Source organism: Lepidothrix coronata, unplaced genomic scaffold (genome assembly GCF_001604755.1).
Source record: "Lepidothrix coronata isolate B3197 unplaced genomic scaffold, Lepidothrix_coronata-1.0 Scaffold30, whole genome shotgun sequence".
Classification (NCBI taxonomy): Eukaryota; Metazoa; Chordata; class Aves; order Passeriformes; family Pipridae; genus Lepidothrix; species Lepidothrix coronata.
This window is the reverse complement of record NW_016690210.1, coordinates 3,511,459-3,534,848: the sequence shown is the minus strand read 5'-3', so window position 1 is coordinate 3,534,848 and position 23,390 is coordinate 3,511,459. Positions and strand designations below refer to the sequence as shown.

The window sequence follows — 23,390 nt, the reverse complement described above, 5'->3', positions numbered from 1 at the left end:
TCTCATCCCAGCATCCTGGTAGAGAGAGATGAGAAACTCAGTGGTGGGGTTTGGATGGCCCTTTGGTCAGGAATGAGGAATGTCAACAGCAGCTGGGGGTACTTTATAATGCAGGCAGCACCCTCCAGCTCCAACTAGAGACCTGTGGAGAAAGGGACACTTCCCGTTGCTCCAGAAGAGCAAAAAGGTAGAATGCTGCAAGTAAAGTTTTGGCAGAAACACAGGGTTGGTTTTTTTTTTTTCAATGAGAAACTTACCTTATTGGTGCTGCCTCATTTCCTTCTGGTGGTCTCTGCACAGGTGGTTGATCTCACCTTATCTCCATCCTTTAATTGCCTTTTTTTTTTTTAAATTGTTTAAAGATCTTTATCATGTGTCCCTCCCTAGTTTTCCATCTATCTTTTCTTCTCTTTTCACTTTTTTTTATGGACTTTTGGGTCATCCTCACTCTCCCCTATGGTTCTCTTGTCAGTTGTTCAGGTGATCCTTGCGGGGCAGTGCTGAAACCCCACTGGCTGAGACCATTCCCCTGAGAAGAAGAGTAGATAAGTCTGGCCAGATTTTCTAATTTGTAAGGTGGAAAATCCCCCAACCTCCCAATGGCCTTACCATGAGTAGCTGTTTGCATTTAATTTTTCTTTCCCTGAATTTCACGTTTGTTTCTTTTTACTTTCAGGATGGCTACCAAGCTCCTTTCAGCGCTGAATTAGGGAAACAGAGGATACAGTAGCAGCTAAGCTCACCTATTAATCAAATTAATATGTCTTGGTGAACCAATTCAGAGCTGGCTATGGTGATTTCATAACATCTCATGACATTCAATATTTTTGTTAAAGCTCTGCTTCTCAGATTCATGTGATGATAGGAGAAGCTGAGGAGGAATTAGCAGTAAAGTATCCAGAGCACCTGGCTGTAGAGAGTAATTGGCAAATGGGACCCCAGTGCACCCTAAAGCCTCAGAAAACCAGAAGGCAAATAAAAAGCACCTGCAAACAACTGTTGTTGGCTGAGCTTGCTGGAAAGATGCATGAAATGTGCTTCACTGGTTGCTCCTGCGGACAGGAGCTGTTGAGTGTTGATCCCAAGTTCTCCAAGATGCCACGTTGTTTTTCTGGGTAGCCCCTTGTGGAAAGCTGGGAGCCAGCAGGGGGTGGAGGCGTGGGGGTGGGTGAAAAGTGGGGCGAGAAAATTATCGCAGAATCACAGAACGTGCTGAGTTGGAAGAGATCCACAAGGATCATCGAGTCCAGCCCTTAGTCCTGCACAGGACCATCCCCAAGAGTCACACCATGTGCCTGAGAGCATTGTCCAAGTGCTTCTTGAACTCTGTCAGGCACCCACAAAAGCTGTGGAGCGGGAAATCTGGATCTCTAACCCCCCAGGACGGGTTGTAATGAAACCTGATAGAATTATATACCCCTGATAGAGGATTTTGAGGTGCTCTACCTGTTACCAGGCACTTTGACTTCAAATACCCGTGTGGGTTTTCCCAGCAATACAGAGAATAGACTCCCCTTTCTCTTTGGACATGCAGCAGCTGGGAGGTGCCAAGAGGAGTCAGAACAGCTCAGACTTGGGGGGCACAAATGTTCCTGTGAAGTTTGGGAGCATGAGGCCACTTCAGAGGCTCTGTCTTGGTGCCATTTCCTCTGTGCATCAGCCACATCTGAGTAAGTGGGTGGCTGAACACACACAGGGGTGCAGTGAATAGGCACTGGGTGCATTGCTCATGGAAGGGAACCAGATTTTACCAATCTTCAGCTTTCTGTGGTGAGGAGTTGCTTCAGCCAATGCTGCTTTGGTGGGAGGAGTGCATGAAAAATCTCAGAATCACAGAAAGGCATAGGTTGGAAGGGACCTTGAAGATACCTAGTTCCAATGCCCAGCCATGGGCAGGGATGCCACCACTAGATAAACCACAGGCTGCCATTCCTTCCCAAGGGGTTGTGCTGGGCAGGGGCAGCAGTGTGAGCACCACACACATGTGAAGGTGCTGACTTAGAGGGGCAGTGAATTTGTGCTGAGTGAAACTGGGACTGTCATTTGCTATGGGCTGCCCATACACAGCCCCCACCCCCTGAGAAATTACAGTGTTAAAACATGCTGCTAGTCAAAATATGGCAGAAAATACAGTTTTACAAACCCCTTGACAGGAAAACTTCAAAAATACGTGGGATAGGTGGCAGTAAGACAGACGCCTGATAAACAGCTGGTCATAAAGGCAAACTACCCACAGACAAAGGAGGTGACTGTGAGACTGGTGGAAGACCTCTCCTGCCATTCCTGTTCTGCTGTGGAAATGGCTTAAGCTGTTACCAGGAACAGTTTGCAAAGGCTCACACAAAGCCACTGTCAGAAATAACTTGAATGCAGAGAGGAAAAAATTGCTCCAGAGTTCTTTTGGGAAGGATTAGGTTTTAAATAATTGCCATTTATAAGTTAATTTCACATCCTTTTGGAGCTTGGCCTACTAGGATTTGAAGGCTTGACTGGAGCTGGCAGACAGGGTGGGCGCTGATTCCAGGGCCTGACTGCCAAGAAAGAGGAAAATATTAAGAGTAAAAATTGGCGATGCAAAAAAAAAAAAAAAAAGGCCAGAGAAATATAGGGAAATGAGATTTAGTTTAGGAAAATTATTGTTCTCTGAGCCATGGACTGATTTTATGGTTGGCATATTAGTCACAGTCTTACATGAGCTTGGCCCCTGTAATCAGTGTCTGAAGGGAAACTGGTGGTGAACACAACTCCCAACGCTTTAATAATTTGCAAATCCATGATTTCGTTATTTTTAATCATGGATTTTTTTTAATTTAAATTCGTATCAAGGTCTATTTAAAGCAGTGGGGAGACTCCTCTCAGCTTTAACAACTTTGAATCAAGCCCTGTAAAAATAGATGCTACGTGCCTCAAGGCTTCTGCTGCAGCCTTGCCAGCTGAGTCCAAGCAGCAAAGCAAAAACCACGACTCTTCTAGTTCTTAATCCCAACTCTGTTGGATCATGAGTTACTTGGGCCCAGCAAAGCCCATATGACACCTCTTAGTCCTTTTTCCCAGTGCTGCACTAGGCCTGAGGGATCTGAGCTTGCTCCTGCCATTCTCTAAGGTGCTGAGCACACACATCCCCTCTGTGTTTGCCTGGGCTGGTTTGGTAGCAGAGAGGTGTTCTCCTGCCCAGGAGACACTTTGAACAGAGCCATACAGCAGATGAACAGCTCATTCCCAACAGGAAAATGTGTGTGGTGAAAAGAAAAATACCCAGGACACATGGGAGAGCAGTGAACCCAGAGTGGAGCCCTGTTGCAAGGGCTTCTCCTCCTTACAGCGCGAGTCAAACCATTGCTAAACCAGAGACCACTGAATCAGAGGATAGCCTGAGCCATGGAGCAGCTGCAAAGACATCTCTGCAGACCCATGGCTTGCAGATCACCTCTGCTGGAACATGGGTGGACCAGGCCAGATCTTTACCTGATCATCAGCTATCAGGTAAAACCACACACCAAGAGATTGGAGATGCAGACAGATTCAAGAAAAACTGATGAAAACAGATTGTTAGACAGCCTTATGGATCTCAGTGAAGGACATGTTTTTCTTTCTGGAAGAGAGCCATGATGTAGAAATAGACTGAAACCAAGAAAGAGGGCTGCAGCCGTAGCTGAGGCTGTATATTTAAACATTTTTGCTGTCTGACCATCTGGGCCTGCAGCTAAATTTACCTACAAATTATTTTCAATGTTTCTACATCTTGAGAGGTAAAAGGTGCACTTGATACTTTATGCCAGGAGGAAAGGCAAAATAAATGTCCTGGGCCAGATTTTCCCAGTATTGGGCTTCTGCGTGTGGTTTAGAATGTCCAACCTGTCTTGTCAGCCTTCAGCCACCCCTGACTTGAACCCCATCCTAAATGCTTTGGCTCCACAGCCAACACATAATCTTGACTTGCATTCTTGCTCTGTATAACACAACTCAGTACAACGACTGGCAATGCAAATGACTCACATCTTTTCCTGCATTTATGCTGTTGCTGATTTCTTTCTCAAACCATAGCTAGAGGAAGGCTCTTTCCATGATGAAAATACTTACGGGTGATCCCGAAAGCCCAGTTTCTTACACAACTCAGTCAAATTTGCTTGGTGACTCCTGCACACCTGGATCCCAAGAGGAAGCCCCAAAACCAGGTGAGGTCTGGCAGACCCCTAGACATCAGGGAAGGTTTTGTGTGGGCCTCTGACACCCCACGGGGAGCTCACATGAGGGGGACTGGCAGATTCTGGGTGAGAATGTTGTGGTTTGCCACTTTTGCAACCTTCTACCACAAAACGAGGCACCTGTATCTAGCCCTGGGTTGGCCACTGCTGTGAAAGAAGTCCACCACTCCAAATTTTAAGTGCCTGACTCACTCCTTTGGGGACTGACTTACCAGTTTCTCCTTTGAAAGGCAAATGAATGAGGATGGCTGTACTTACTGGTCAGAATTTAGACCCCCTGAGCTCTTGAGGGGTCCCCAGTCATGTACACTGGAGTACTGAGTGTTCAGCAAGTCTTGTTGGACTCTGTGTAAACCAATGTCTCATCCTCTGCCTGTGTTGTTTCTCCTCTTAAGGCAATTTTCCCATCTGAATGGTTTTGTGCAAATGGTGCCTCCACTTTTCTTTAGGGAGAAAAATGTGAAAGTATCTGCTGAACAATCATATCCCAGAGCTGATTTTTTTTTTCAGGTCTTAAACCAAAACCCCATATTAGTCTCCAATTACTGCCCATCAACTTGGGAAAGAGTAGAAGTAATTATATTTGGGGATTAGAGAAATTAAATCTCAAGAGACATGGGAGGACCTTTCAGCTTTTTAATGCTGTTGATTGCGTCTTTCTGTTCTGTGTGCCATAAAAGAAATAAAATTTAAATATTTTATGAAAGTAATCCGTGATGGGTGATGGTACAGAACTGATCCCATGGTTCAGTTTATCTATGATTTTTAGCAAATTAAAAATAGCCACAGGGAAAGTCTTAAATGCTTCCATCCAACCCACATTATGTATAAAGCATTTCAATCAGAAAGGCTTCCTTGGTAGTAGAGCTCCTCTATCTAGATAGTTGTGAGCATCCTGCCTTCAGAGGGATGGAAAACTCTTCCAAGGCCAAAATACGTGAATGAGATTTATTAATCCCGTAGCCCCTGTCACTCATGATAATGCTAATAATCCATAAGCCATACATCATGCCTAATATCCCACGTTAACAAATGCATCTCTGGGAGATGAACAATAAATCCTGTGCGCTCTGCTCCCTCCTCCTCCGTCTGGACGAGAAAGCCCCAGATTTGGTGCAGCTCTTTGCATCTACCCTGGTTCCTTCTCGCTTCCCACACTGGCAGGGGGCTGACACTGCCCCAGTCCTTCCCGGGGGCTCCCACTCCATCAGTACTTGTCGCTGTACTTGCAGTCAGGGTAGCGGTAGGCGAAGCGGGAATCGCAGGACCGCAGAGGTTTCAGGATCTCCGCCAGCTTGGCAATGGCCTCATTGACACCCTGGTCGTCGGTGAGGCCGCTGGCACAGTGCTGGAGGAAGCTGTCTATCTTCTCCTGCACGGGCTGCAGGAATTTCCCCTTCAGGAGCTTAGGCAAAAGCTCTTGACACACCATGACGAGGCTGTGCTTCTCCCTGATGGAGTCACAGGACACGAATGCAGACTGGCAGTCCACAGTCAAACAGCTAAATATATCTTTGTGCTCCTGCTGGCCATCGATCAGCTGGCTCCCTGCTGGAGACAATTAAACCAGTTGTTAGAAACATGGTAGTGAGCTCCTGGATAATCACAGATGTTCGTTCCTCTGTACTAACACAGGGTTTGTTGTTATCTAAAGGATGTGGGCACCTTTCACCACAAATTACTCTGTGCTGTAGCTGTATATGGGCCAACTTTCTCACTCCTGAAATATGTATATTTTTCTGAATGACAGAGCTCTGCAGAACTGCCTGACAGAGGAATTGGAGAGGAGTCTGTCAAGTCAAACTGATGCAGAAAAAATGAGAACTGGAGTACAAACCTGAAATGTGGAGTTCCTACAAAAACTGCCACAAATAAGCAGACCCATAATTTTTCCTATGTTACCCAAATCATTAGCTTGCAACAACACCTCATCCAGCTGGAATCGAGTTAACAGTAATAGCTGTTGGGACAAGAATAGGAAACCCAGTGGAAAATTTTCTGACAGCTGCTTCTGAATATTTGAGATCAGCTCAGCTGAATGTGTGAGCTGAGGAAAGGCCTTTTGAAAAATTGAACGTTCAAAATTAAACTGTTAAATTATTGGAAGAATTGCGTTTGACTAGCTCTACTTTGTGGATTAGACCAACATAACCTGTGAACAATGAATAGTAATGCTTAGTAACCCTTGATTTTATGTAAAAATGACAAAAGGGGGATTTTGCTGTTATAATAATAATAATAATAATAATAATAACCGTTATTAATGTGATAAATTCACATAAAATGGGTCCAATTGGACCCAATACTTAAAACAAATGAAATTACGAAATTTCTACTTGCAAATACTGACATTTGTGTGGCAAAAGTTTTAAAAGGGGTGATTTAGGAAAAATTCAAATGAAAGTGCTGAGCACTGTGTGCACTGAAAGCTGCTGCCAGCTACAGGGGGGGGGGGCAGTCACCAAATCACTGACTGCACAAGCGAAATACCTGTCGCCTTCCCGACTCAGAGCCAGGATGGCAGGATCTGCTGTTGGTAAACTTTTCATTATTTAAGTTATTAAAAAGAACCCCAACCCAGCAGCGGAGCTGAACGTAGCAGGTGACAGATTTGCTCGTTAAGCCCTCCGGCGACAGACGCGCGGCCACGGCGCCTGCTGAGTACCTTCCTCCTTGTCGATGATCCCCAGCGTGCTGGCATCCCGGATGAACAGATGCCCGTTGCTGAACACACCGAAGGTGCCAGCGTCCACGTGGGTGAAGTAGAAGAAGTAGTTGAGGTCGTTGGTGCCCATGGAGCGGAGCACGGTGAGGAGCTGCAGGGCCAGGTCGGCGGCCACCTCGGGGGCCGCGCTGTAGAAGTCGCGCAGGGGTTGGGTGCTGGCGCTGACCACCAGCCTCCCACAGGAGCCCAGGTACCGTGGGAAGGGCCACCCCTCCACGTCGGGGAAGATCTGCCAGGGAGAGAAGGAATGCAGGGATTATTCCTGTCTTCTGGCTGCTGTGCTCTGCCCATGGACCCACCTCCCTCCAGTGCTTTGGTCTCTAAACCAACCTGAAACCCTCCCTCACCCCATCCTGCCCCACCATCTGGGAAAGGTGCTGCTCCATCCTGGAGGAGCTATAATGCTTTTATTTCCCTTTTCTTTTTGGTCTTTTTTTGTAATGAAGGAAGAATCTGACATTTCAGGACTTATTCTACTAGGGAAACTAACTGGAAAGTCCAAGATAATAATGGGCTTCCAAATCATTAAAATTTTAGCTACAGAACATCTAATTTTAGGTGTCTTTTATGGGTCCCTCATGAACACTGTGTAGCTGAAGTCATGGCTCGGAGGTGAGGTGGGGCTAAAGCAGTTTTTGCTAATTTGTAAGAACTGCCTGGCTCTTTTGCAGGAGACTTTGCAGTCTCAGGAACAGAAATGCTGGGTGTTTGCTATGGTGGGGACACCTGGGCTGGGCTCCCTGCATCCCTGCAGCTCATGCAGTTATCCCTGGTGGAAACTAAACCATATGACTGCTGAGCTGTGCCAACACAAAGCTCTCTGTCATTTACATTATGACTTATCCATCTACCCAGTGCCTTGGGCTCTGCCAAGGCATTATGAACTTGTCCAGTTTCATGTTTAAGGTTGCTTCTCCCTTCTGCTGTGAAGGCATTTTGGGTAACCATGTAAAATCAAGCCGTTCTTTGGCGCATTTTTTTCCCCCTCTTTAAGCTGCATTCCCATATCTTTAGAGCGCTAAGAGCCACAGCCTCAGGTCCCAGTGAGCCATGGCTGGGGTGGCTGAATGATCCCCAGGAGCCTCCTGGAACATGAGCACCATTTCCCCTCCCTGGGACAGAGTAGAGCCCCATGTGCTGCTGAGGGCGGTGATGACCTGGGGCCAGAGACAGATGATGCTGCCACTGCCTCTGCTCTTCATGAAATTGTGAAGGGTTGCAAGAAACAACAATGAGGACTAAAGGTGTGCTGGTGTGGGGAAAGGTGAGGATACTCCCTCAGAGATATAAGGAAAGAGAGGAGCCACTTGCCAGGCACATCAGCCAGGGAACAGGGGAGGGGTGTGAGATGTCCCAGACCACTGCCTTCACATCCAGAGTTCTGTTGTATTTGGGATTCCACTCAACACTTCTGCAAAGCTGCAGTTTGCCATGGAGCTAGTCACCAGGGGCATGCAAATGGAAAACACAGCACTGGCACACGGAACATGGGAAGTCAGTGCTCCCCAAGTCCATGTTCAACATCCATGCTGCATCTTGATCCTCCCACTCTAAAGCATGCTCTTTCCCTTTCATAAACAGACTGTAATTTTAAGTAATACATTAGCAATGCAAACTTAACACTGTGAAGTATCAGGAATGTGTAAAACCCTGGCTTTCACAGTCGCTACTGCAATACCTGCCTGGCTTCTGATTTATTTAAGGACTTGGGCATTCCCATCTCTCCACAGCTTCATGGGCTGATGCAAGGAACACTGCAGGAGCCTACTTGGCTTCAGCCATCCAACCCCATAGAAGAAACACACTTTGTGGAGGCCAGAGAGTGGCCCAAAGGCTAGGGCTGGGACTCCTCTGCAGCTGGGGGCTGGCACACATCTCGTGGGAGGATTCGCTTGTGAGGGCTTGTGGGGTGGTGTTCCAAGCTGGGGCAGGGTGGTACATACCTGTAACAATATGGGGTGTGAATTCACTGCCAGCGTGTACAACAGGCGTAGCTTGTCCCGGTCAGTGAGATGGTCCATGTAGATGCTGCCAGCGTCCGGCACCTCGGCGTAGCGCCGCACTATCCTGTCCAGGAGTCTCTGGGATGGGCAGCGCAGCATTGGGCTGGACAGGCCCTGGTGAGAGGGGAAAACACGGCAAAGATGTCTATTTTCCAGCCTGAGATGTTGCAATGTGCTTGGACCACGCTGGGGGTACAGGCACCTCTGTGCTCTGCCCGCTGCGGCACAACTCCAAAGGGTGTGGGCACATGGGGGGATCTCAACAGCAAACTCCTCCTAGGAAAAGACCCGTGCCATCCAAAAATGCCTGTTCACAACTCGGGTTTCCAGAATGGCTCCCAGTCTTCATGGCACAGCCATGGACACTGCAAACCTTGTATTCCCCCGACTGAAAGCACCACATGTGTCCACACCGCAGGCCTCCTCCCTCCGCCCAGGTTTCCAGCCCTGGCATCCCAGCTCCCTGGTGGAGGCCCTCCTGTTGTTAGAACAGTGAGTCACTTCCCTCATTAAATAATCTTCAGATCGCTTCACTATTTACTTAACCTGTGAGCAGCTTTCTTGGAAATACTATTAGCTAAGGTCAGTAAACATGCTTCAAAAGTGTAAATAAACACTCTGTGAGTACAAGCACAGGATATATTCTCTCTCTGATAAACTCACATGTTAACTAGCAAAACCAAATTTGAATAGACTGTGTGTATTTTTTGTAAATACCAGCAACAAATAGAGAACCATTGGGCTAATGGAGTCAATTATTACTGTATTTCACCGTTCAGAATTGGAGGTTTGGCTTGTAAAATTGCACAAGCAATCAATGGCTGGGATAAATGGCATGGAAATTCATACTTCCATAGTCAAAAATTACTTCTTTTTTTTTTTTTTTTTTAAGTTGGTCTTCCTTAATAACCAAGCGGAGTGGATGTATGGAGGCAGTGGCACAGAAGCACTGCCCTGCCATGCCTCTGCTAGGGAAAGGAATCAGGGGTTTTTTAAGCCCTTTTATTAAAAATGATCCCAGTAGCCAAATATACCCTTTTGGATTTTCTTTACGATTTGATGGCTGGGAGATGTTTTTCAGACGAAAGGGCACTGGAGCTCATGTTGCTCCCTGCCATCCTTCATGCTGAGAGCAAAGATTTGACTCAGCATCTCCCCGAGTCATTTGGTATCTCTGAGGTAGGTCCCTCTCAGCCCTTCCTGTGCGAGCTGTTCATTTGGCATAAACCACTTTATTATCCAGCCACAACAAAGAAATAAAGAAACATGGAAAGAAGGACCATGACATTTTCCCAGCTGGAGGTGGAAAGGGGAACTGGATGTCCTGTGTCTTCTCCTCTGTATCCCTGTTGGCCTCAGTGAGGTCCCAACCATGCCTTCCTTGGCCATCAGTTGCACAGAACAGACCCTGAATGCCAATAGCTGGTCAAAACTACCTGAGAAACTCAACCCCAACTGAAGTGTGGCTGTTTCACATCAACCAAAGAACCCTTTTTCCCCAAAAAAGAATAGAACATTCGTCAAAAATAATTCTCCCCAGTTCTAGTTACACCCCTCTCCTCTGGTGTGGCCTTATCAAGGAAACAGTTTCTCAATTAATTGTCTAAAACCACAGAAGGAGGGGTGGGTTGGTTATGGGTTTCTGTCTTGCAGCACTTGCAGGGATATTGTGGCTGACTCTGTCTCTTTCCCTTTGGAGGAGAAGTGAGAAAAAATGAGCAGAACGGAACTGTGTTAAGTAAGAGATAAATGGTGGAGAAAGTCTCTTGCAGCTCAGTGTGTATGCAAATATTTGCAGCCAAAGTTAGAAAGCCTTGCTGCCTCCAGGAGTTTGTAACGCAAAAGCCGAGACACTGAAGATTACACAGTAGGAACAGAAATCACAGTGACAGGGAAGGTATGAAAGGTATAATTAGGATTTTTCTAGGGTCAGAGCTCATCCTCTTAACAGAGATGTGGACACACGCTGCACACAGTGCTCATGGCTGCTGGTTTCCTGAGGAATTATTTCAGGCACACCAGTGGCAGTGGGGGAGCAGAAGAGCAGGGCTGGGTGCTGCCACCTTTGTATCAACCCTTGGTGCAGCTTTCTATAGTTTAACGAAGTCCTGATTCACAAAAACTGGACAACGGGGCCTTTTGATTTCGGCTGAGACAGTCAGCAGTGAAAGCTCAGCACCTCCTCGATTGCTTCAGTGGAGTGGGGTCTCCCCTTCCTGCAGACTGATGGAAACATCCCTACAGCAGAAAAGGAGCTGGAGCTGTAAAATTGTCAGACAAAAATTGTCAGTGGAAGAAAAATATGAAGAACACGTACTGGAAGCACAGGAGATACGGATTTATCTGCGAACATCTTCAGTCCTTTGCAGTGTCTTATCACGCCAGAGAATAAGACCTGACAGACAGCCTGATGTATTCTTTGTGATTGATTTAGAAAGCTTCTTATTTACTTTGACTAAATACCTACATTTCTATATCTGATAATGAGCGGTTTCTGCAAAGCCTACCTGCAGTCAGCTGTGATTTTCTTCCCCCTACTGCACAGTACATGATGCAATTTAAACCCAGTGTGTGCATACATATGCATATGTGGAGCAGACGCACCCAGAATTCACTCTGACATAAAGACAACCTCTGGAAGACAACATCTCCTGGCTCTGTTTTCTCTTCAGCCAGCCCAAGGAGGGATGGCACAGACCAGGAACACAGCTGCCTCCTGCCTTGTGTGCTGCCGCCTGGGTGCAACTTCACCAAATGACCATCTTTAGGGTGGGCTCCACAAGGGAACACTTGGAGGTAGGAGTCAAAGCTCTCAGAGATCCTGGCCATGTGAATGCAAGAGTCTCCTTCACTCCCAAAAGAAAGAAAGTAAGGATGCCCTGAGAAGCCACGGGGCTCGTCCCCACTGCCAGCAGGTTTAACAAAACATGTCTGATGATGAGGTACCAGGTCAAAGAGGGCAGCAGGTCTGGGAGGCAGCTCTGGGAGCCCCATAGAGCCCATCCTTCTCCAGGATGGACTAGCTGACAGAGCTGCTGCCCATGTGCAGCAAGCAAAGCAACATGTACGGCACTCAGAGGCCAAATAACCAGCGTGCTGGCACATCTGCTGAGGACAGGGAGAGATGCTGGTCAGTAGTTTCAAACAGTCTGGAGAGAGGGATTCCAAATGATGGCTTTTCACCCCAGTACTGCTCTCCTCTGTCTGCCTTCAGCATTTTCCAGGCTGTGCTTTGTAGACAGGGTTGTAAATTTGCCCGGTGGGCGATCTGTGCTGAAACTAACCTGCTTTGCTGTTGCTCTTCCCCTCCAACAGGAAAAGCATGCAGCACAGTTTGAGGTGATGAGCTCCTGGGCGAAGCAGTGGGTGGCTGGGTTTGCCGTGCAGGCTGAGCCCCTGCTAAATCCCGCTCATCTCTGAAGCAGGCTGGATTTTAAGACTGAAGACTTTGCTGCATCCAATAAAGATTTTCATTGTGGCGGGTGAAATAATCGCCGTGGCAGGCAGCTCGGCTGATGGCTGGGTCAGGCAGGGCAGGCAGCGTAAAGTGGGGAAACATTACTTCGTGGTCTGTCATTTTGATTCCAGCACGTTGTGGTCTGTCACAATTTTGTGTCTATAAGACAAAATTACCTGAGCCCATTAGCTTTCCTCAGTGACTGCTATATAAGATAAACTGCAGGGAGGAGAGTGCCAACACCGCTGCGTGACTGCAGCTTTGTGAGACAGAGTGGGCATCGTGTCAGGCATCGAGATCCATGTGCTGTTAACATCTCTGAAAAGGGGGACGGGAGGAAATAAAGCCATAAGAGCAAGTCTGAAGGTAAGTACTTGCAGTGACATATGGCACCCCCCAAGAAACACCCCTCTGATGGCTCATGCTAGGTTACCAACATGGATTTGCCCAGCAAACACCACAGAGGGGCAGTGGAGCTGGGGTGAAGGCAGAGGTGCTCCTGAGGTTTTTCGATTGGAGGAGGACAGGAGGGGTGGTCAGAGAGGAAGGGAATCCCCATCTCTATGGGGCCGGACAGCTTGGGGAGGTCATACTGCAACCTGTGGTGGCTGGGGGGCGTCTTGGGTACAAACTCACTCAGGCTGTGTGACTGCAATTTTGTTGCCACTGGCCACTTTTCAATTTAGACCACTGTGAGACCAGAAGCCATTTTGCAGAGTGCATGCCTGATCTTAAAAAGTGATTTGCTGCTGAAATTTGGAGGTGGGGGAGAAGGTCCCAGGTCCTCTGGATCACAGTGCTTCTCCATGTATTCAAACCTGCACTCTGTTAGAAGGGATTTGTATTCTAATTTAGGTTTCTCTGGCTGATTAACAGATACAAAGGACCATGAAAACAGGAGCAGAGCAATCCCGAGGCTGATTTGCAAAGGTCTAGGCCTCCCTGCAGCCTCCCATGCCCTCTCCAACTAAAAAGCTGCAGGGCTTGCTGAAATGTCCCGGGGAGTTTGTCCCTGGGCATGTCCCCAGCGGCTGACACCGAGCTCACTTCAGAGGGACCCTGGAGCCAGCTCAGCTTCCCACTGCTGCTGCACAGGGAAATTCAAGCTCCTGGGAGAAACTGGATAAGTGCAAGGTCAGGGCTCCCCAGCCAGAGTCTCCATGCGAGCATATGTGTGTGTGTGCATGTGTGTATGGACATGTGCATCCATATGTGTGTGTGTGTGTGTGTGTGCAGTCCAGCCAGCTCAGCTGGGAGTTCAGACTCGGAAAGGACGCGGTAGGGAAAACTGTATAGCACACGAAGAGCCTTTTAAGGAGAAGGATTTGGGCTCAGCTAATGATTTAACTTTGCAGCAGATCTGAGATACCACAGAGCCACATTTCTCCAGTTACTTTTTCACCCAGCTCAGCAAATGGAAATTTTAATCTTTTCTTCCCTTTCATACAGCACTGCTGGGGGAGGCAGGCCGGTTTTGCACAAACACACTGGACACTCCAGCGAGGCTGGAGGACCTGGCAGCCCAACTTACCCTCCTGCAGCCCCCTGGAGTGCTGCCTGGGGGGACAGTGATGGCCAGCAGGTGCCTGGAAAGTTGCTGCTTGCCGCCCTAAGGACTTGTCCCTTCCCATGGCCCACAAGCTCAAGTGAGAGATGCTCTGAGTGGGAGTGATAGGAATCTGTCCACTACTGATTACATGAGTTTACCTCAGCATGTTCATTCTCTCCCCTAGAGATTAAAACAGATTTTACCCCCCAATTTTCCCTACCCCTGCACTACTAATTACCTCAGTTTACCTCATGATGTTCATTCCCTCTGCTACAGATCACCTCAGATTTTACCCCAAAAATTTTCCCAGCATTTCCACTAAAATAACTCATTTTTACCTCAAAATGTTCATTGTCTGCCCTATAGACTACCTCAAGTTTACTCTCAATATTTTCCTGCCTATCCACTACTTGTTACCTCAAATTGTTCTTTTTTTTCCCCTTTGCAGATTACCTCAGATTTTACCCCCCAAACTTTCCCTACTTGTCCACTACTGATTACCTAATTTTTACCTCAAAATGTTCTTTTCTTTCCTGTACAGATTACCTCAGATTTTACCCCCCAAACTTTCCCTACTTGTCCACTACTGATTACCTAATTTTTACCTCAAAATGTTCTTTTCTTTCCTGTACAGATTACCTCAGATTTTACCACAAAATCTTCCCTACCTGTCCACTACTGATTACCACAGTTTGCCCCAAAATGCTCATTCACTCTGCTAGAGATTATCACAGATTTTTACCAAGATTTTCTCCCTAGTGCCTCTCCCGAGGTTACTGGACAAAGCAAAGTGTAGCTTTTACCCAAAAAGATGTTTCCCTGTCAGGCATGTGCCACTCAGGATGGTACTGGCTTCAGGGGGACCTGCTGTGCCTGACTGTCAGTGATTTGGGTAAGTCCATCTCTGTGCAGCCCAGGCACCATCCCTGGCTGCTGAATGGGGTCTCTCAATCTCCCTTCTCAAGTGTGGTGCTCCACAGGGCAGCAGAAGAGGAAAAACTAAAGCAGCAACTAAAAGTAAAATTATGACCCTTTTTCACAGCCACTTTTCTCTTGGAAGGGGAAGAAGTACTGGAATAATCCTTCTTTGCCTCTCAGGGTCTTGTTTAGTGTATATCAAACCTCCTCCCTGCCCCTCTCCAGTGGTTATTGAAATGTTTTGCTGTTGTTTTGATGGGGTGAGGGGGATGCCCTGTGCCATAGCTGCCCACCTATCTGGTGGCAACAACCCCCCAACACGGTGTGCCTGTCCTGGCTTCACTTGTGACACCCCAGGACTGTGACAGAAAGGGCAGTGTGCTTCTTTGTGCCTGAGGTCATTTGCTATGGATGGCAGGAGGATGAGTAATCGAGGCTCTGGCTCTGACTGCCTGCGCTGCTCCGAGGGGCCCACGCTGGCTTGGTCCCCAGCCCAAAGCAAAATCACTTTCAAGGCATGGACTGCCTTTTTGGGTGCAACTTTATAACCAAAAAAAAAAAACAAACCCAAACCAAAATGCTGAGACATCATTGAAAACCAGAAAATAAAAAAAAAGTGGCAGGAATTTCCCCACCAGAGCCATTGCCGTGTTTGTGTGCGTGGCTTTATATTATCCCTGTGCCTGAAGCCAGTGGGTGCTATGGCTTTCCATGGGCCTTCAGCCTCAGCCTGCACAAGGAAGCTGATGCTCTCCTTGCTGGGTCCAAGCCCACCCAAGCCCTGGCCAGGCAGTGCCATGGCTTTACCTGTGCCTGGATGTGGTTTCCCTGGGCTTTTCTTTCCATCAGGGCCTCATTTTTCTTCTCCCCTGTGGCATGGGGAACACAGGGCTGCCCCATCCCCACCAGCTGAGCAGGAAGGAGAGTGCCAACCATCACCCAAAGTCGCCCTCCACCCAACAAGTTGCAGCTGTGCCTTCTTCAGACCCTTTTTCACGCCCCCCAAACTGCATGGCAACCCCTGCTCCCCCCAGCTGCTGGGGGGGGGCAGGAGCTGTGGGGCACAGACCTGGACCAGGTCGGGGGTGAGGCGCTTGGCCCGCAGCCACTTCTGGAAGCGCTGTGTGCGGCGCAGGGCGCGCTCCAGGCTGCAGGTCTTGGTCTTGAGCAGGGAGGTGCAGATGCGCTTGTCGGCCCGGTCGTGCTGGTACTTGGAGGTCAGCCGGGTGATGTCGACCAGCCGCCAGCTCTTGGCATCGTCGGTGTAGTTGCCCGAGTAGCTGAGCAGGTAGCTGGGGGGCAGCTTTAAATGAGAAGAAAGCCAGGTGTCAAACCTGCCAAACCAAAACGAGAGCCCCACGGAGAGCGGGTTAACAAGCCACACGGACACCCGCGCAGCACCCGCCCCACTGAGTTTCTCCACCTCATGCCGACCCCAGGGGCTTTCTACCATCACAGAATCAGAGAATATTCCTAGTTGGAGGGACCCACAAGGTTCATCGAGTCCAACTCCTAGAGAGAATAGCCCATACAGGGATTGAACCCATGAACTCGCTGTTTTCAGCACCGAGCTCCAACTGAGCTAATCTCAGGGTCATCATGTGACCCAGGCTGAGTGACCCTGGGTGGGTGGACACCAGGGTGAGGCAAGCAGGATGAAACCATCAGCTGAGGAAACATGTTTTGGAAAAGATATCTTTCTTTGCTTCCCACATAAACTGTGTAATGAACACTATTCCTTGTCAGGAGCAGGGCCAAAGGGTTAAGGGGTGAAACACCCCAATGGGGTTTTTTGGGCCATGTAGAGAGAGGGAGGAAAGGGAGAGGGTCATAGGGTTTTGGTTTGTAAAGAATCCTCAGTGCTTTTAAATTTTCTTAATCCTAGAGATAGGCTCCCAAAAAAGGAGTACTCAACAGTTAAAGTGACCCTCCTGACAATAAAATCTCCTGACAATAAATGTGTTTGCGAATGTTGAAATGAACTTTCATTTTTAGGTGGTGGCTTTACTCAGTACTGGGGTCAACATATCTCCCCCAACACTGCTGATTGTATTTTAGCAGGAGGCATGAATGACCTCCCCAGCAGCAGCAGAGTTTGGGGTGCACTGGGGGGACGGAGTACGTGTGCCCTGGGTGTGCAGCACCACTGTAGCCATGGAGATCTTGCACTAATTTTCTCCCCCTACACAGGCACAGGAGGGGAGCATATGGGCTGGGTAATTAGGTAATTATTTTTTTTTGTTTCAGCAGCCCCCTCAGCCCTGCCCACACACGCGTCGCACATGCCAGAGCTGAGGAGTGTGGTGCCTTCTCTGTGTGTCTGTAACCTGCTCTTGGAAAGAGGCTGAACTCTGACCTTTGGTTTGGCCAGCGTCCTGGATTCACTGCCCCTGAAACCTCCTGTCCCAAGCTCCTTGCCCAAGTGTGTAAGAGAGTGCGTCCTAATTTATTCTCATCGTAAACGAAAGCTGGTAGCTCAGAAGTGACACAGGAGAGGCAAGAGGTTCCCTGCAGGATTAGCTAGCTGGAGTTAGATGAAAAGACGTTAACAAATCTGAAAGCTGAAGCTGGTCTGTCGTTTCAACTTCCAGATGGGAAATTGGCACTGAGAAATTTTTGGGGGGATTAATTTTCTCTGATTTCAGGCAAACAACTGACTCAGCGATGGAAACCAGCATCAGAGGCTGATCTACCTCCTCCCCAAGATCCCTCTTGAAGGCAGCACCTCACTCCCCTTCCCCACCACAGATCCTCTGCAGCTCAGCTCTGGGGCAAACATGGGTTCCCAGGAGGGGGAAAACCCTGGTGCTTGCCCTCCTTTAACATTCAACTCTATTCATGTGCCTCTTCCAAAAATTTGCCATGGAGATGCAGGCTGGCCAGAAGTGAGGAGGCTCGGCCCCTTCTGTGAACAGGTTGGTGGGTTCCAGTGTTTAGGTCCTTTGGGTGTTTTACCCGATATGAAGTTGAAGCTTCCCTAAGATTACGGCACCTGACATGAAGAAAAAAGCTTTGTTTGGGTTTGGGTGGGTTTTTCTGGTCTAGTTTTGCCCTAGGACTAAAGAGCAGAGAAGAATTGCTGCCCCTCACTGTGATTTGCTGTGCATCAGGACCCCTCCCAGTGCCTAATCTGCAAAGCGGGCTCAGTGTGCCAGGCGCTCCAGGGAGGAGATGGCAACGGTCTGGGTTTCTCTTTCTTTCTTTCCTTTTTTCATTTTTAAGTTAAGCACAAATACGCCCTGTGATTTGGCTCAAACCCGTGTGTTCAGGGGAGCTCACGTCAGGCAGATAGCAGGAAAGTGCCGCCTCCCGTGTGCGAGCAGCTCATGGATGTGTGAAATCCAGGGCTGAGCATTAATTTGCGGGCGGATGGAGCGACTTCCTCTGCAGAGCTCTTGGGGGAGAGCCACGCAGGCCTGGGAACCCGGCATGGGCTGCAGCAAGTCTGTATTTGGCATCATTTCTGGGCAGCACAGCGCTGGCCTGGCACACTTGTTAGATACTTTCAAGATTCATCATCAAGTTGTGCTGTAACAACTCACTTCTCGTATGAAGCCTTTTAGCTGAGGGCCTGAATGTGCTTTAATTAAGACTTTCAGTAAGATCTGTGTGAATATGTGAGTCACAGATTACAGGTTTTAGATCAATCCAGAATTAAATTCTGAAAAAATTCAAACTTGCTTTTCCTTTTATTTTTCCCCTGGATGTAGTGAAGTATTTTGTTTCAGCCAAAATAATTTTGCCTGCATTTGGAATTTTATATTTTTAAAAAAATAAACCTTAAAACAAAAAAAATAAGAAATGCCGTATAAACCTCCATCAAATCTAAGCATTCCATCTTTTTTCAGACTTCTTTCCCATTATTTAAGTCTTGAAGCAAAAAAATAAAATAATGCTATATAAAACCCCATCAAATCTAAGCATTCCAGCTTTTTCAGACTTCTTTCCCATTATTTTTGGCCAAAGCTCACCACCTGCATCGGCACAAGTCTGCAAATAGTTTTGGTCAGCTCAGTTTCGCAGTGTTTTGAAAGTCTAGTATTTTACAAAAACTTTCACTGCTCTTGGTACAGTTGGTAGTCAGGCTTGGTGTTCTCATTTACAGATGAATAAAGTTGGGCAAAGATAAGGGAAGTAAAGAACATTGGAGCACAAGATGAGTCACCAGCCGTTCTGGGAACAAAACCCACATCTTCTTACTGTGAAAGCATGTCACAGCTCCCAGAAACGATGGAGAATTAATAAAGCATGTTCTAATGTGAATTAACAGAGAGAAGCACCAAGTGCCCTCCACCTTTGTGAACATGTGAAAAGGTACACGAAGGTGGATCAAAGAGCACAAGTGCCACTGAAATTTCCCCTGTTTAACTTCCCACTTGCCAAAAAAAATCCTAGTTTTTCAAGAAATCAAGCGGGACAACAAGTTTTACCCCTGAAAAGGAAAGCCTGAAGTTGAGTGACTGCTCATGAGAACATTTTTAAGTTTCCAAAGTGCTCAGAGCAGAACTGCACGTTATCGCTTATTTGCGTTCTGCACGGCTGGTGGGGAGCCAGCTGCGGGCTGGCTGGAGAGGAAAAAGAGTCTTTGGCTTAGGAAGCCCTTCTGCCTTCCCTGAGGCAGAAGCATCGTGCTCCCACGTTTGTGGCTCTGCACTTCTGGCCCCTGTGGGACCCTCTGCACAACTGCACCCCTTTCCCACCGCCCCCCCAGAGGAAAGCCAGCACAGCGGCCTCCTGCCTTCGCTCACGTAGCACCTTTTTCCCCACACCCCGGTGCACATGCAGCTGGCCAGCAGCCAGCCAGAGGCAGTTGCTCGCTGCAGAGGGCTCCTGCTATTTTTGGAGGGCTGAAGGAAGCTGCACAGCCCCAGCCTCCCAAGTGACCGGGTGGGAGTAACCGAACGGGTGCACCTGCGATGAGCTGCACGTGTGGAAGGTGCTTTGTGCCTGGCAGCAGGTCCCTAAAAACCATGCACAGGTGAGTGGCAAAGGGATCCACAGCAGGTTGGGGCACAGGGCAGGAGCCAGCTCCTGTGCCATCCTGCTGCAGGGAATGAAATACAGAGCAGCCCATACCCCGAATTCACCCCCAGCCCCCGCAGACCCGTGCCAGCCCCTGTCAGCCAGCTGAGCATGCTGATTGCAAATCTCTCCTGCATTTTGGGACAGCAGTCCAGGCTGGGCTGGGAGAATTCCAGCACTGCTGGCCCAGACCTTCTTTGTGCCTCTGCACCTTGGTTAGTACTCACTCTGGCATGGAAAGCCAAAGGGTTTTCCCAGCCATCCAGGGCTGGGCCCCCTGATGTGCCATGGCAAAGGGGTGCTCTGGCTTAGCAAGACCACAAGCTGCCTTTTCCCAGCAGCAGCAAGGGAAGGATGGATGTTCAGTATTACAAGTCCATCCCAGACAAACCATTATAGTTTTACTATGCTACATTTTATAGGATAGTTTAAGGTAAAAATGGTGATTTGTCTAATACTATACTACTTACATTATAGCATTAAAAATACAATTTTACTATAATAATTTCTTCTCCCTCGGGCTTTTATATCTATAAAAGAAAGTGCATATGGCTCTATAAATCATATCAGACCCAATAAACCCTTCCTCTGCCAAGTACTGCCTTTAACTTTCTCCTCAAATACAACCAGCAACATTTTCCTTGCTGTCATCAGACATACTCTGTTTTTGAGCCTAAAACTGATTGGATTGGTCTGATGACCACTTGGACAGTGGTATGTCTCACTATCATCGAGGCAGATGCAATTTCTGTCTCTGCCTTCAAGTTCTCACAGAAACCTTCCCAAAGTGCACCAATAATTTAGCCACAGCTACTTTTGAGCATGTGGGTAGCTTGATGTGCAGAAGTCCTCGTGCCTCGGGCAGGTTTAGATTGCTTTTGATCTTAGTTAGTACGCACGTGAAATTCTGCACATTCATGTTGTTGCACCTGGTACAAAACTATATAGTGTGTTTATATGTTTGTAGTTAACCTACTCAGTTTGGAGCATACAAAGCTAAACCCCCTTTGCCTTTAGTCAGTTGCTGATAATAAAATATTTCCAGTAAATCTAAACAAGCTGATTTCTTCCTCCCCTCTTCCCTTCCCCCATCGCTGCCTTGAATTGTTTTAGAGCCACTGTCTAGGCAGAAATTTGTACCTTTTACTCCTGCTTTCAAATTATAATTCAGGCCTGAAGTATGATCATGTTTGCATTGCTTTAAAAGAAAAGAGCAGTTTATACACATTAATTAAAATACTAAGCGCTGTAAAGGCAAAAGTTGCTCTTTGCATTGTCATTCATGAAAGTATTTGGAAATTCTAACAGGCAACTTTCAAATTACTATGCAGAATGCCTTAAAAATTACTGTGCTGAGTTTCTGACCTTATTTCTTCTTTAAAGAACTTCTTGCATATGGATGTCCCAATGCAGGCGTTGCATTTATCAAGTCCCAGGAAAGTCCGGCCAAAACTGTAGCTGGGTTTGACGTGGGGCACAGATGGAGAAGTTGTTGCTGCTGTGAAAGGGCTACAGCTCAGAGCCAAAACCAGGAGCAGCATCAATGGATCTGCAACTCTGGAGCAAAGGCAACATATCCAGCGCCCCATCTACGGGAGTGAAGAGCTCTGGTTTTGCAAGTTATCCCTCTCTATGCTTTCGGTCTCTTTTTGATGACTTCAGCCTGCAGTGGCGAGCCCCGAGACACAGCAAGACACTCTGGGTGCAGGAGACCCCTCTGCAGTCCCCATCCTGCCAGCTGGTCACCGGCTCTATTGGCTTGAGGTTTGGGTGGGAAAGATATTATGTAGGGTGGGGAGAAGGAAATACATGGAGGATGCAGATAACTTGGGTTGCCATGGTTACCTTTCCTTTACTTGGTGCAGCTGCTTTGGCCCCTGCTGACCCCTCCCATCAGCCGACTTGGAAAACAACATGAAGGAGTGCTCATCTGCACTTGCTGCAGACAAATGAAGGATATCCTGTCGCTGGAGCAAAGGGCATGTGCCGGACACATAGTAAAAACTGATCTGGAAGGAGTAATAGCGTGGCAGAAATGCACATTTTACCAGAAGCCAGACCCTTGGTGCTGCCTTATTCCTGGGGATTTGTGATGGGGCACGGCTTGACTTCTTGGATGCTTTCTTGGCTCAGTTTGCCCTTCTCTCAGAAGCCCTGAAAAGGCTGTCAGGTGGAATCATCGCTGTTCTCTTTCTTGAGAATACCATTGTTTAGCAGCAACTGCGCCACAGTGTTTCGTGCCACAGAAAGCAGGATAGCCTGAAGCTTTCCAAAACTCCCAGCTGACTTAACAGCCTGGCCTCTAAGCCCCTTTTGGAAAATGGAGCTTTTCAGTGTACTTTGAATGCCTTTTCCTGATGGTAGTGGCACCGGAAAGAAGCTAGAGAAAGGGATGGGGGCTAACTCAGGAGCATGTCAGAGGTTTCAAACACACTTAGAAATTACTGTGATCACACCTAAAAGCTGTTCTCGTTAGGTCATAGACTTGGAAATTACTGAAACTGCTGGATACCCATCCTGGCCTGGGTGCTGGGTGCAGGGCTATGTCTTTCCTGGGACAGGAGCTCTGGGATGCAGGCATGGACCCTGGCAGGTTGCTGCTCAAGGCCAGGAAAGCACACCTTGAAGGTGCAAGTGGTCCCCTGGCCCAAGGCAGCACGTGTGTTGCTGTGGTGGCACCAGGCTTAGGTCCTCTCCATCATGTTTTGATTGACACAGGAGGCTCTCCTGGGCCATAACTCACCATGGGAGCAGACTGAGGCTTTGGAGACCTCATCGCCAGCTGGACTACTCCCACCATGTGGATAAGCCATTTCCTAGCACATTTTTAATGAAAAAAAGAGGCACACTGTAGCCTTTATAATCCTCTCTAGTGTTTAACCACAGCCTGATGGGACTAAGGGGCATAAGAGCCCCAGGGGTGCACGTTGGAGTCTGTCATTGTCCCTTGCTTTCTGGAGGGGCTGCTGGAGGTGGGTGATCTAACAGGGCAAGCACAGATGCTCATTAGTTGTGGCACTTGGGAGACCAGGGGTCTCTCCTTGGCTCTGTACCTTTGTGGGAGGCTGTTTCGTCTCCTGTTGTGTCCCTATGCACAAAATGGAGATAGTGACATTTAGGGTTTGTCTGCAGGGTGCAGCACAGACAGAGGTGGATAACAAGCCCTGCTGAGAGGGAAGAGGGATGTGGTGGACCCGGGGGAAGCAGCAAAGGAGAGGGGCTGGGCAGTGCTGATATGCCAGCAAGTGCATTCAGCTCACAGTTCTGCATTGTGCCATGGTCACATTTGTCCTTGTATTCCAGTACAAAGCTCTTTGAAATATGTTGATGGAAGGAGACACACCAGAGCTAAACACTAGGATTAGCTGTTTCCCACTTCCAGAAGTTTATCCCGGTCCTTTCCTATTGCCGGTACATTGTTCCTCTCCCCTCTGCAGGAATCAGCCCTGCCCATGGTTTCCTGCCAGTAGCTCTGCAACATTGTCCATGTTCACGTTGCTCCCTGCCCAGC

General features: G+C 48.0%; 1 protein-coding gene across 2 annotated transcripts; it reads right to left on the bottom strand.

Annotated features, from left to right (window-relative positions):
* Positions 1–5,139: 5,139 nt before the first annotated feature.
* Positions 5,140–21,622, bottom strand: CUNHXorf36 (chromosome unknown CXorf36 homolog). Of its 2 annotated transcripts, none has more exons than XM_017811043.1 (5): positions 21,245–21,622; positions 15,927–16,191; positions 8,874–9,047; positions 6,871–7,159; positions 5,140–5,756 (listed from the first exon to the last, which is right to left on the bottom strand). In XM_017811043.1, exons 1-5 carry the CDS (start codon positions 21,466–21,468, stop codon positions 5,413–5,415), a joined length of 1,296 nt encoding a protein of 431 aa, XP_017666532.1. In that variant the 5' UTR covers positions 21,469–21,622; the 3' UTR covers positions 5,140–5,412. The 2 variants fall into 2 exon arrangements, with proteins under 2 accessions (XP_017666532.1, XP_017666533.1); XM_017811044.1 differs by having other exon boundaries at positions 5,140–5,753.
* Positions 21,623–23,390: the final 1,768 nt, after the last annotated feature.

Bases quoted from the DNA above. Each gene is read 5' to 3' on its own strand.
- CUNHXorf36 (XM_017811043.1), bottom strand. From the start codon at position 21,468: ATGGGGCGCTGGATATGTTGCCTTTGCTCCAGAGTTGCAGATCCATTG. The intron at 16,192-21,244 runs GTCAGAAACTCA...TTGGTTTGGCAG, and splicing joins TTCTTTAAAGAAGAAATAAG to GTTTGACACCTGGCTTTCTT. The intron at 7,160-8,873 runs GTATGTACCACC...TCTCCCTGGCAG, and splicing joins CACACCCCATATTGTTACAG to ATCTTCCCCGACGTGGAGGG.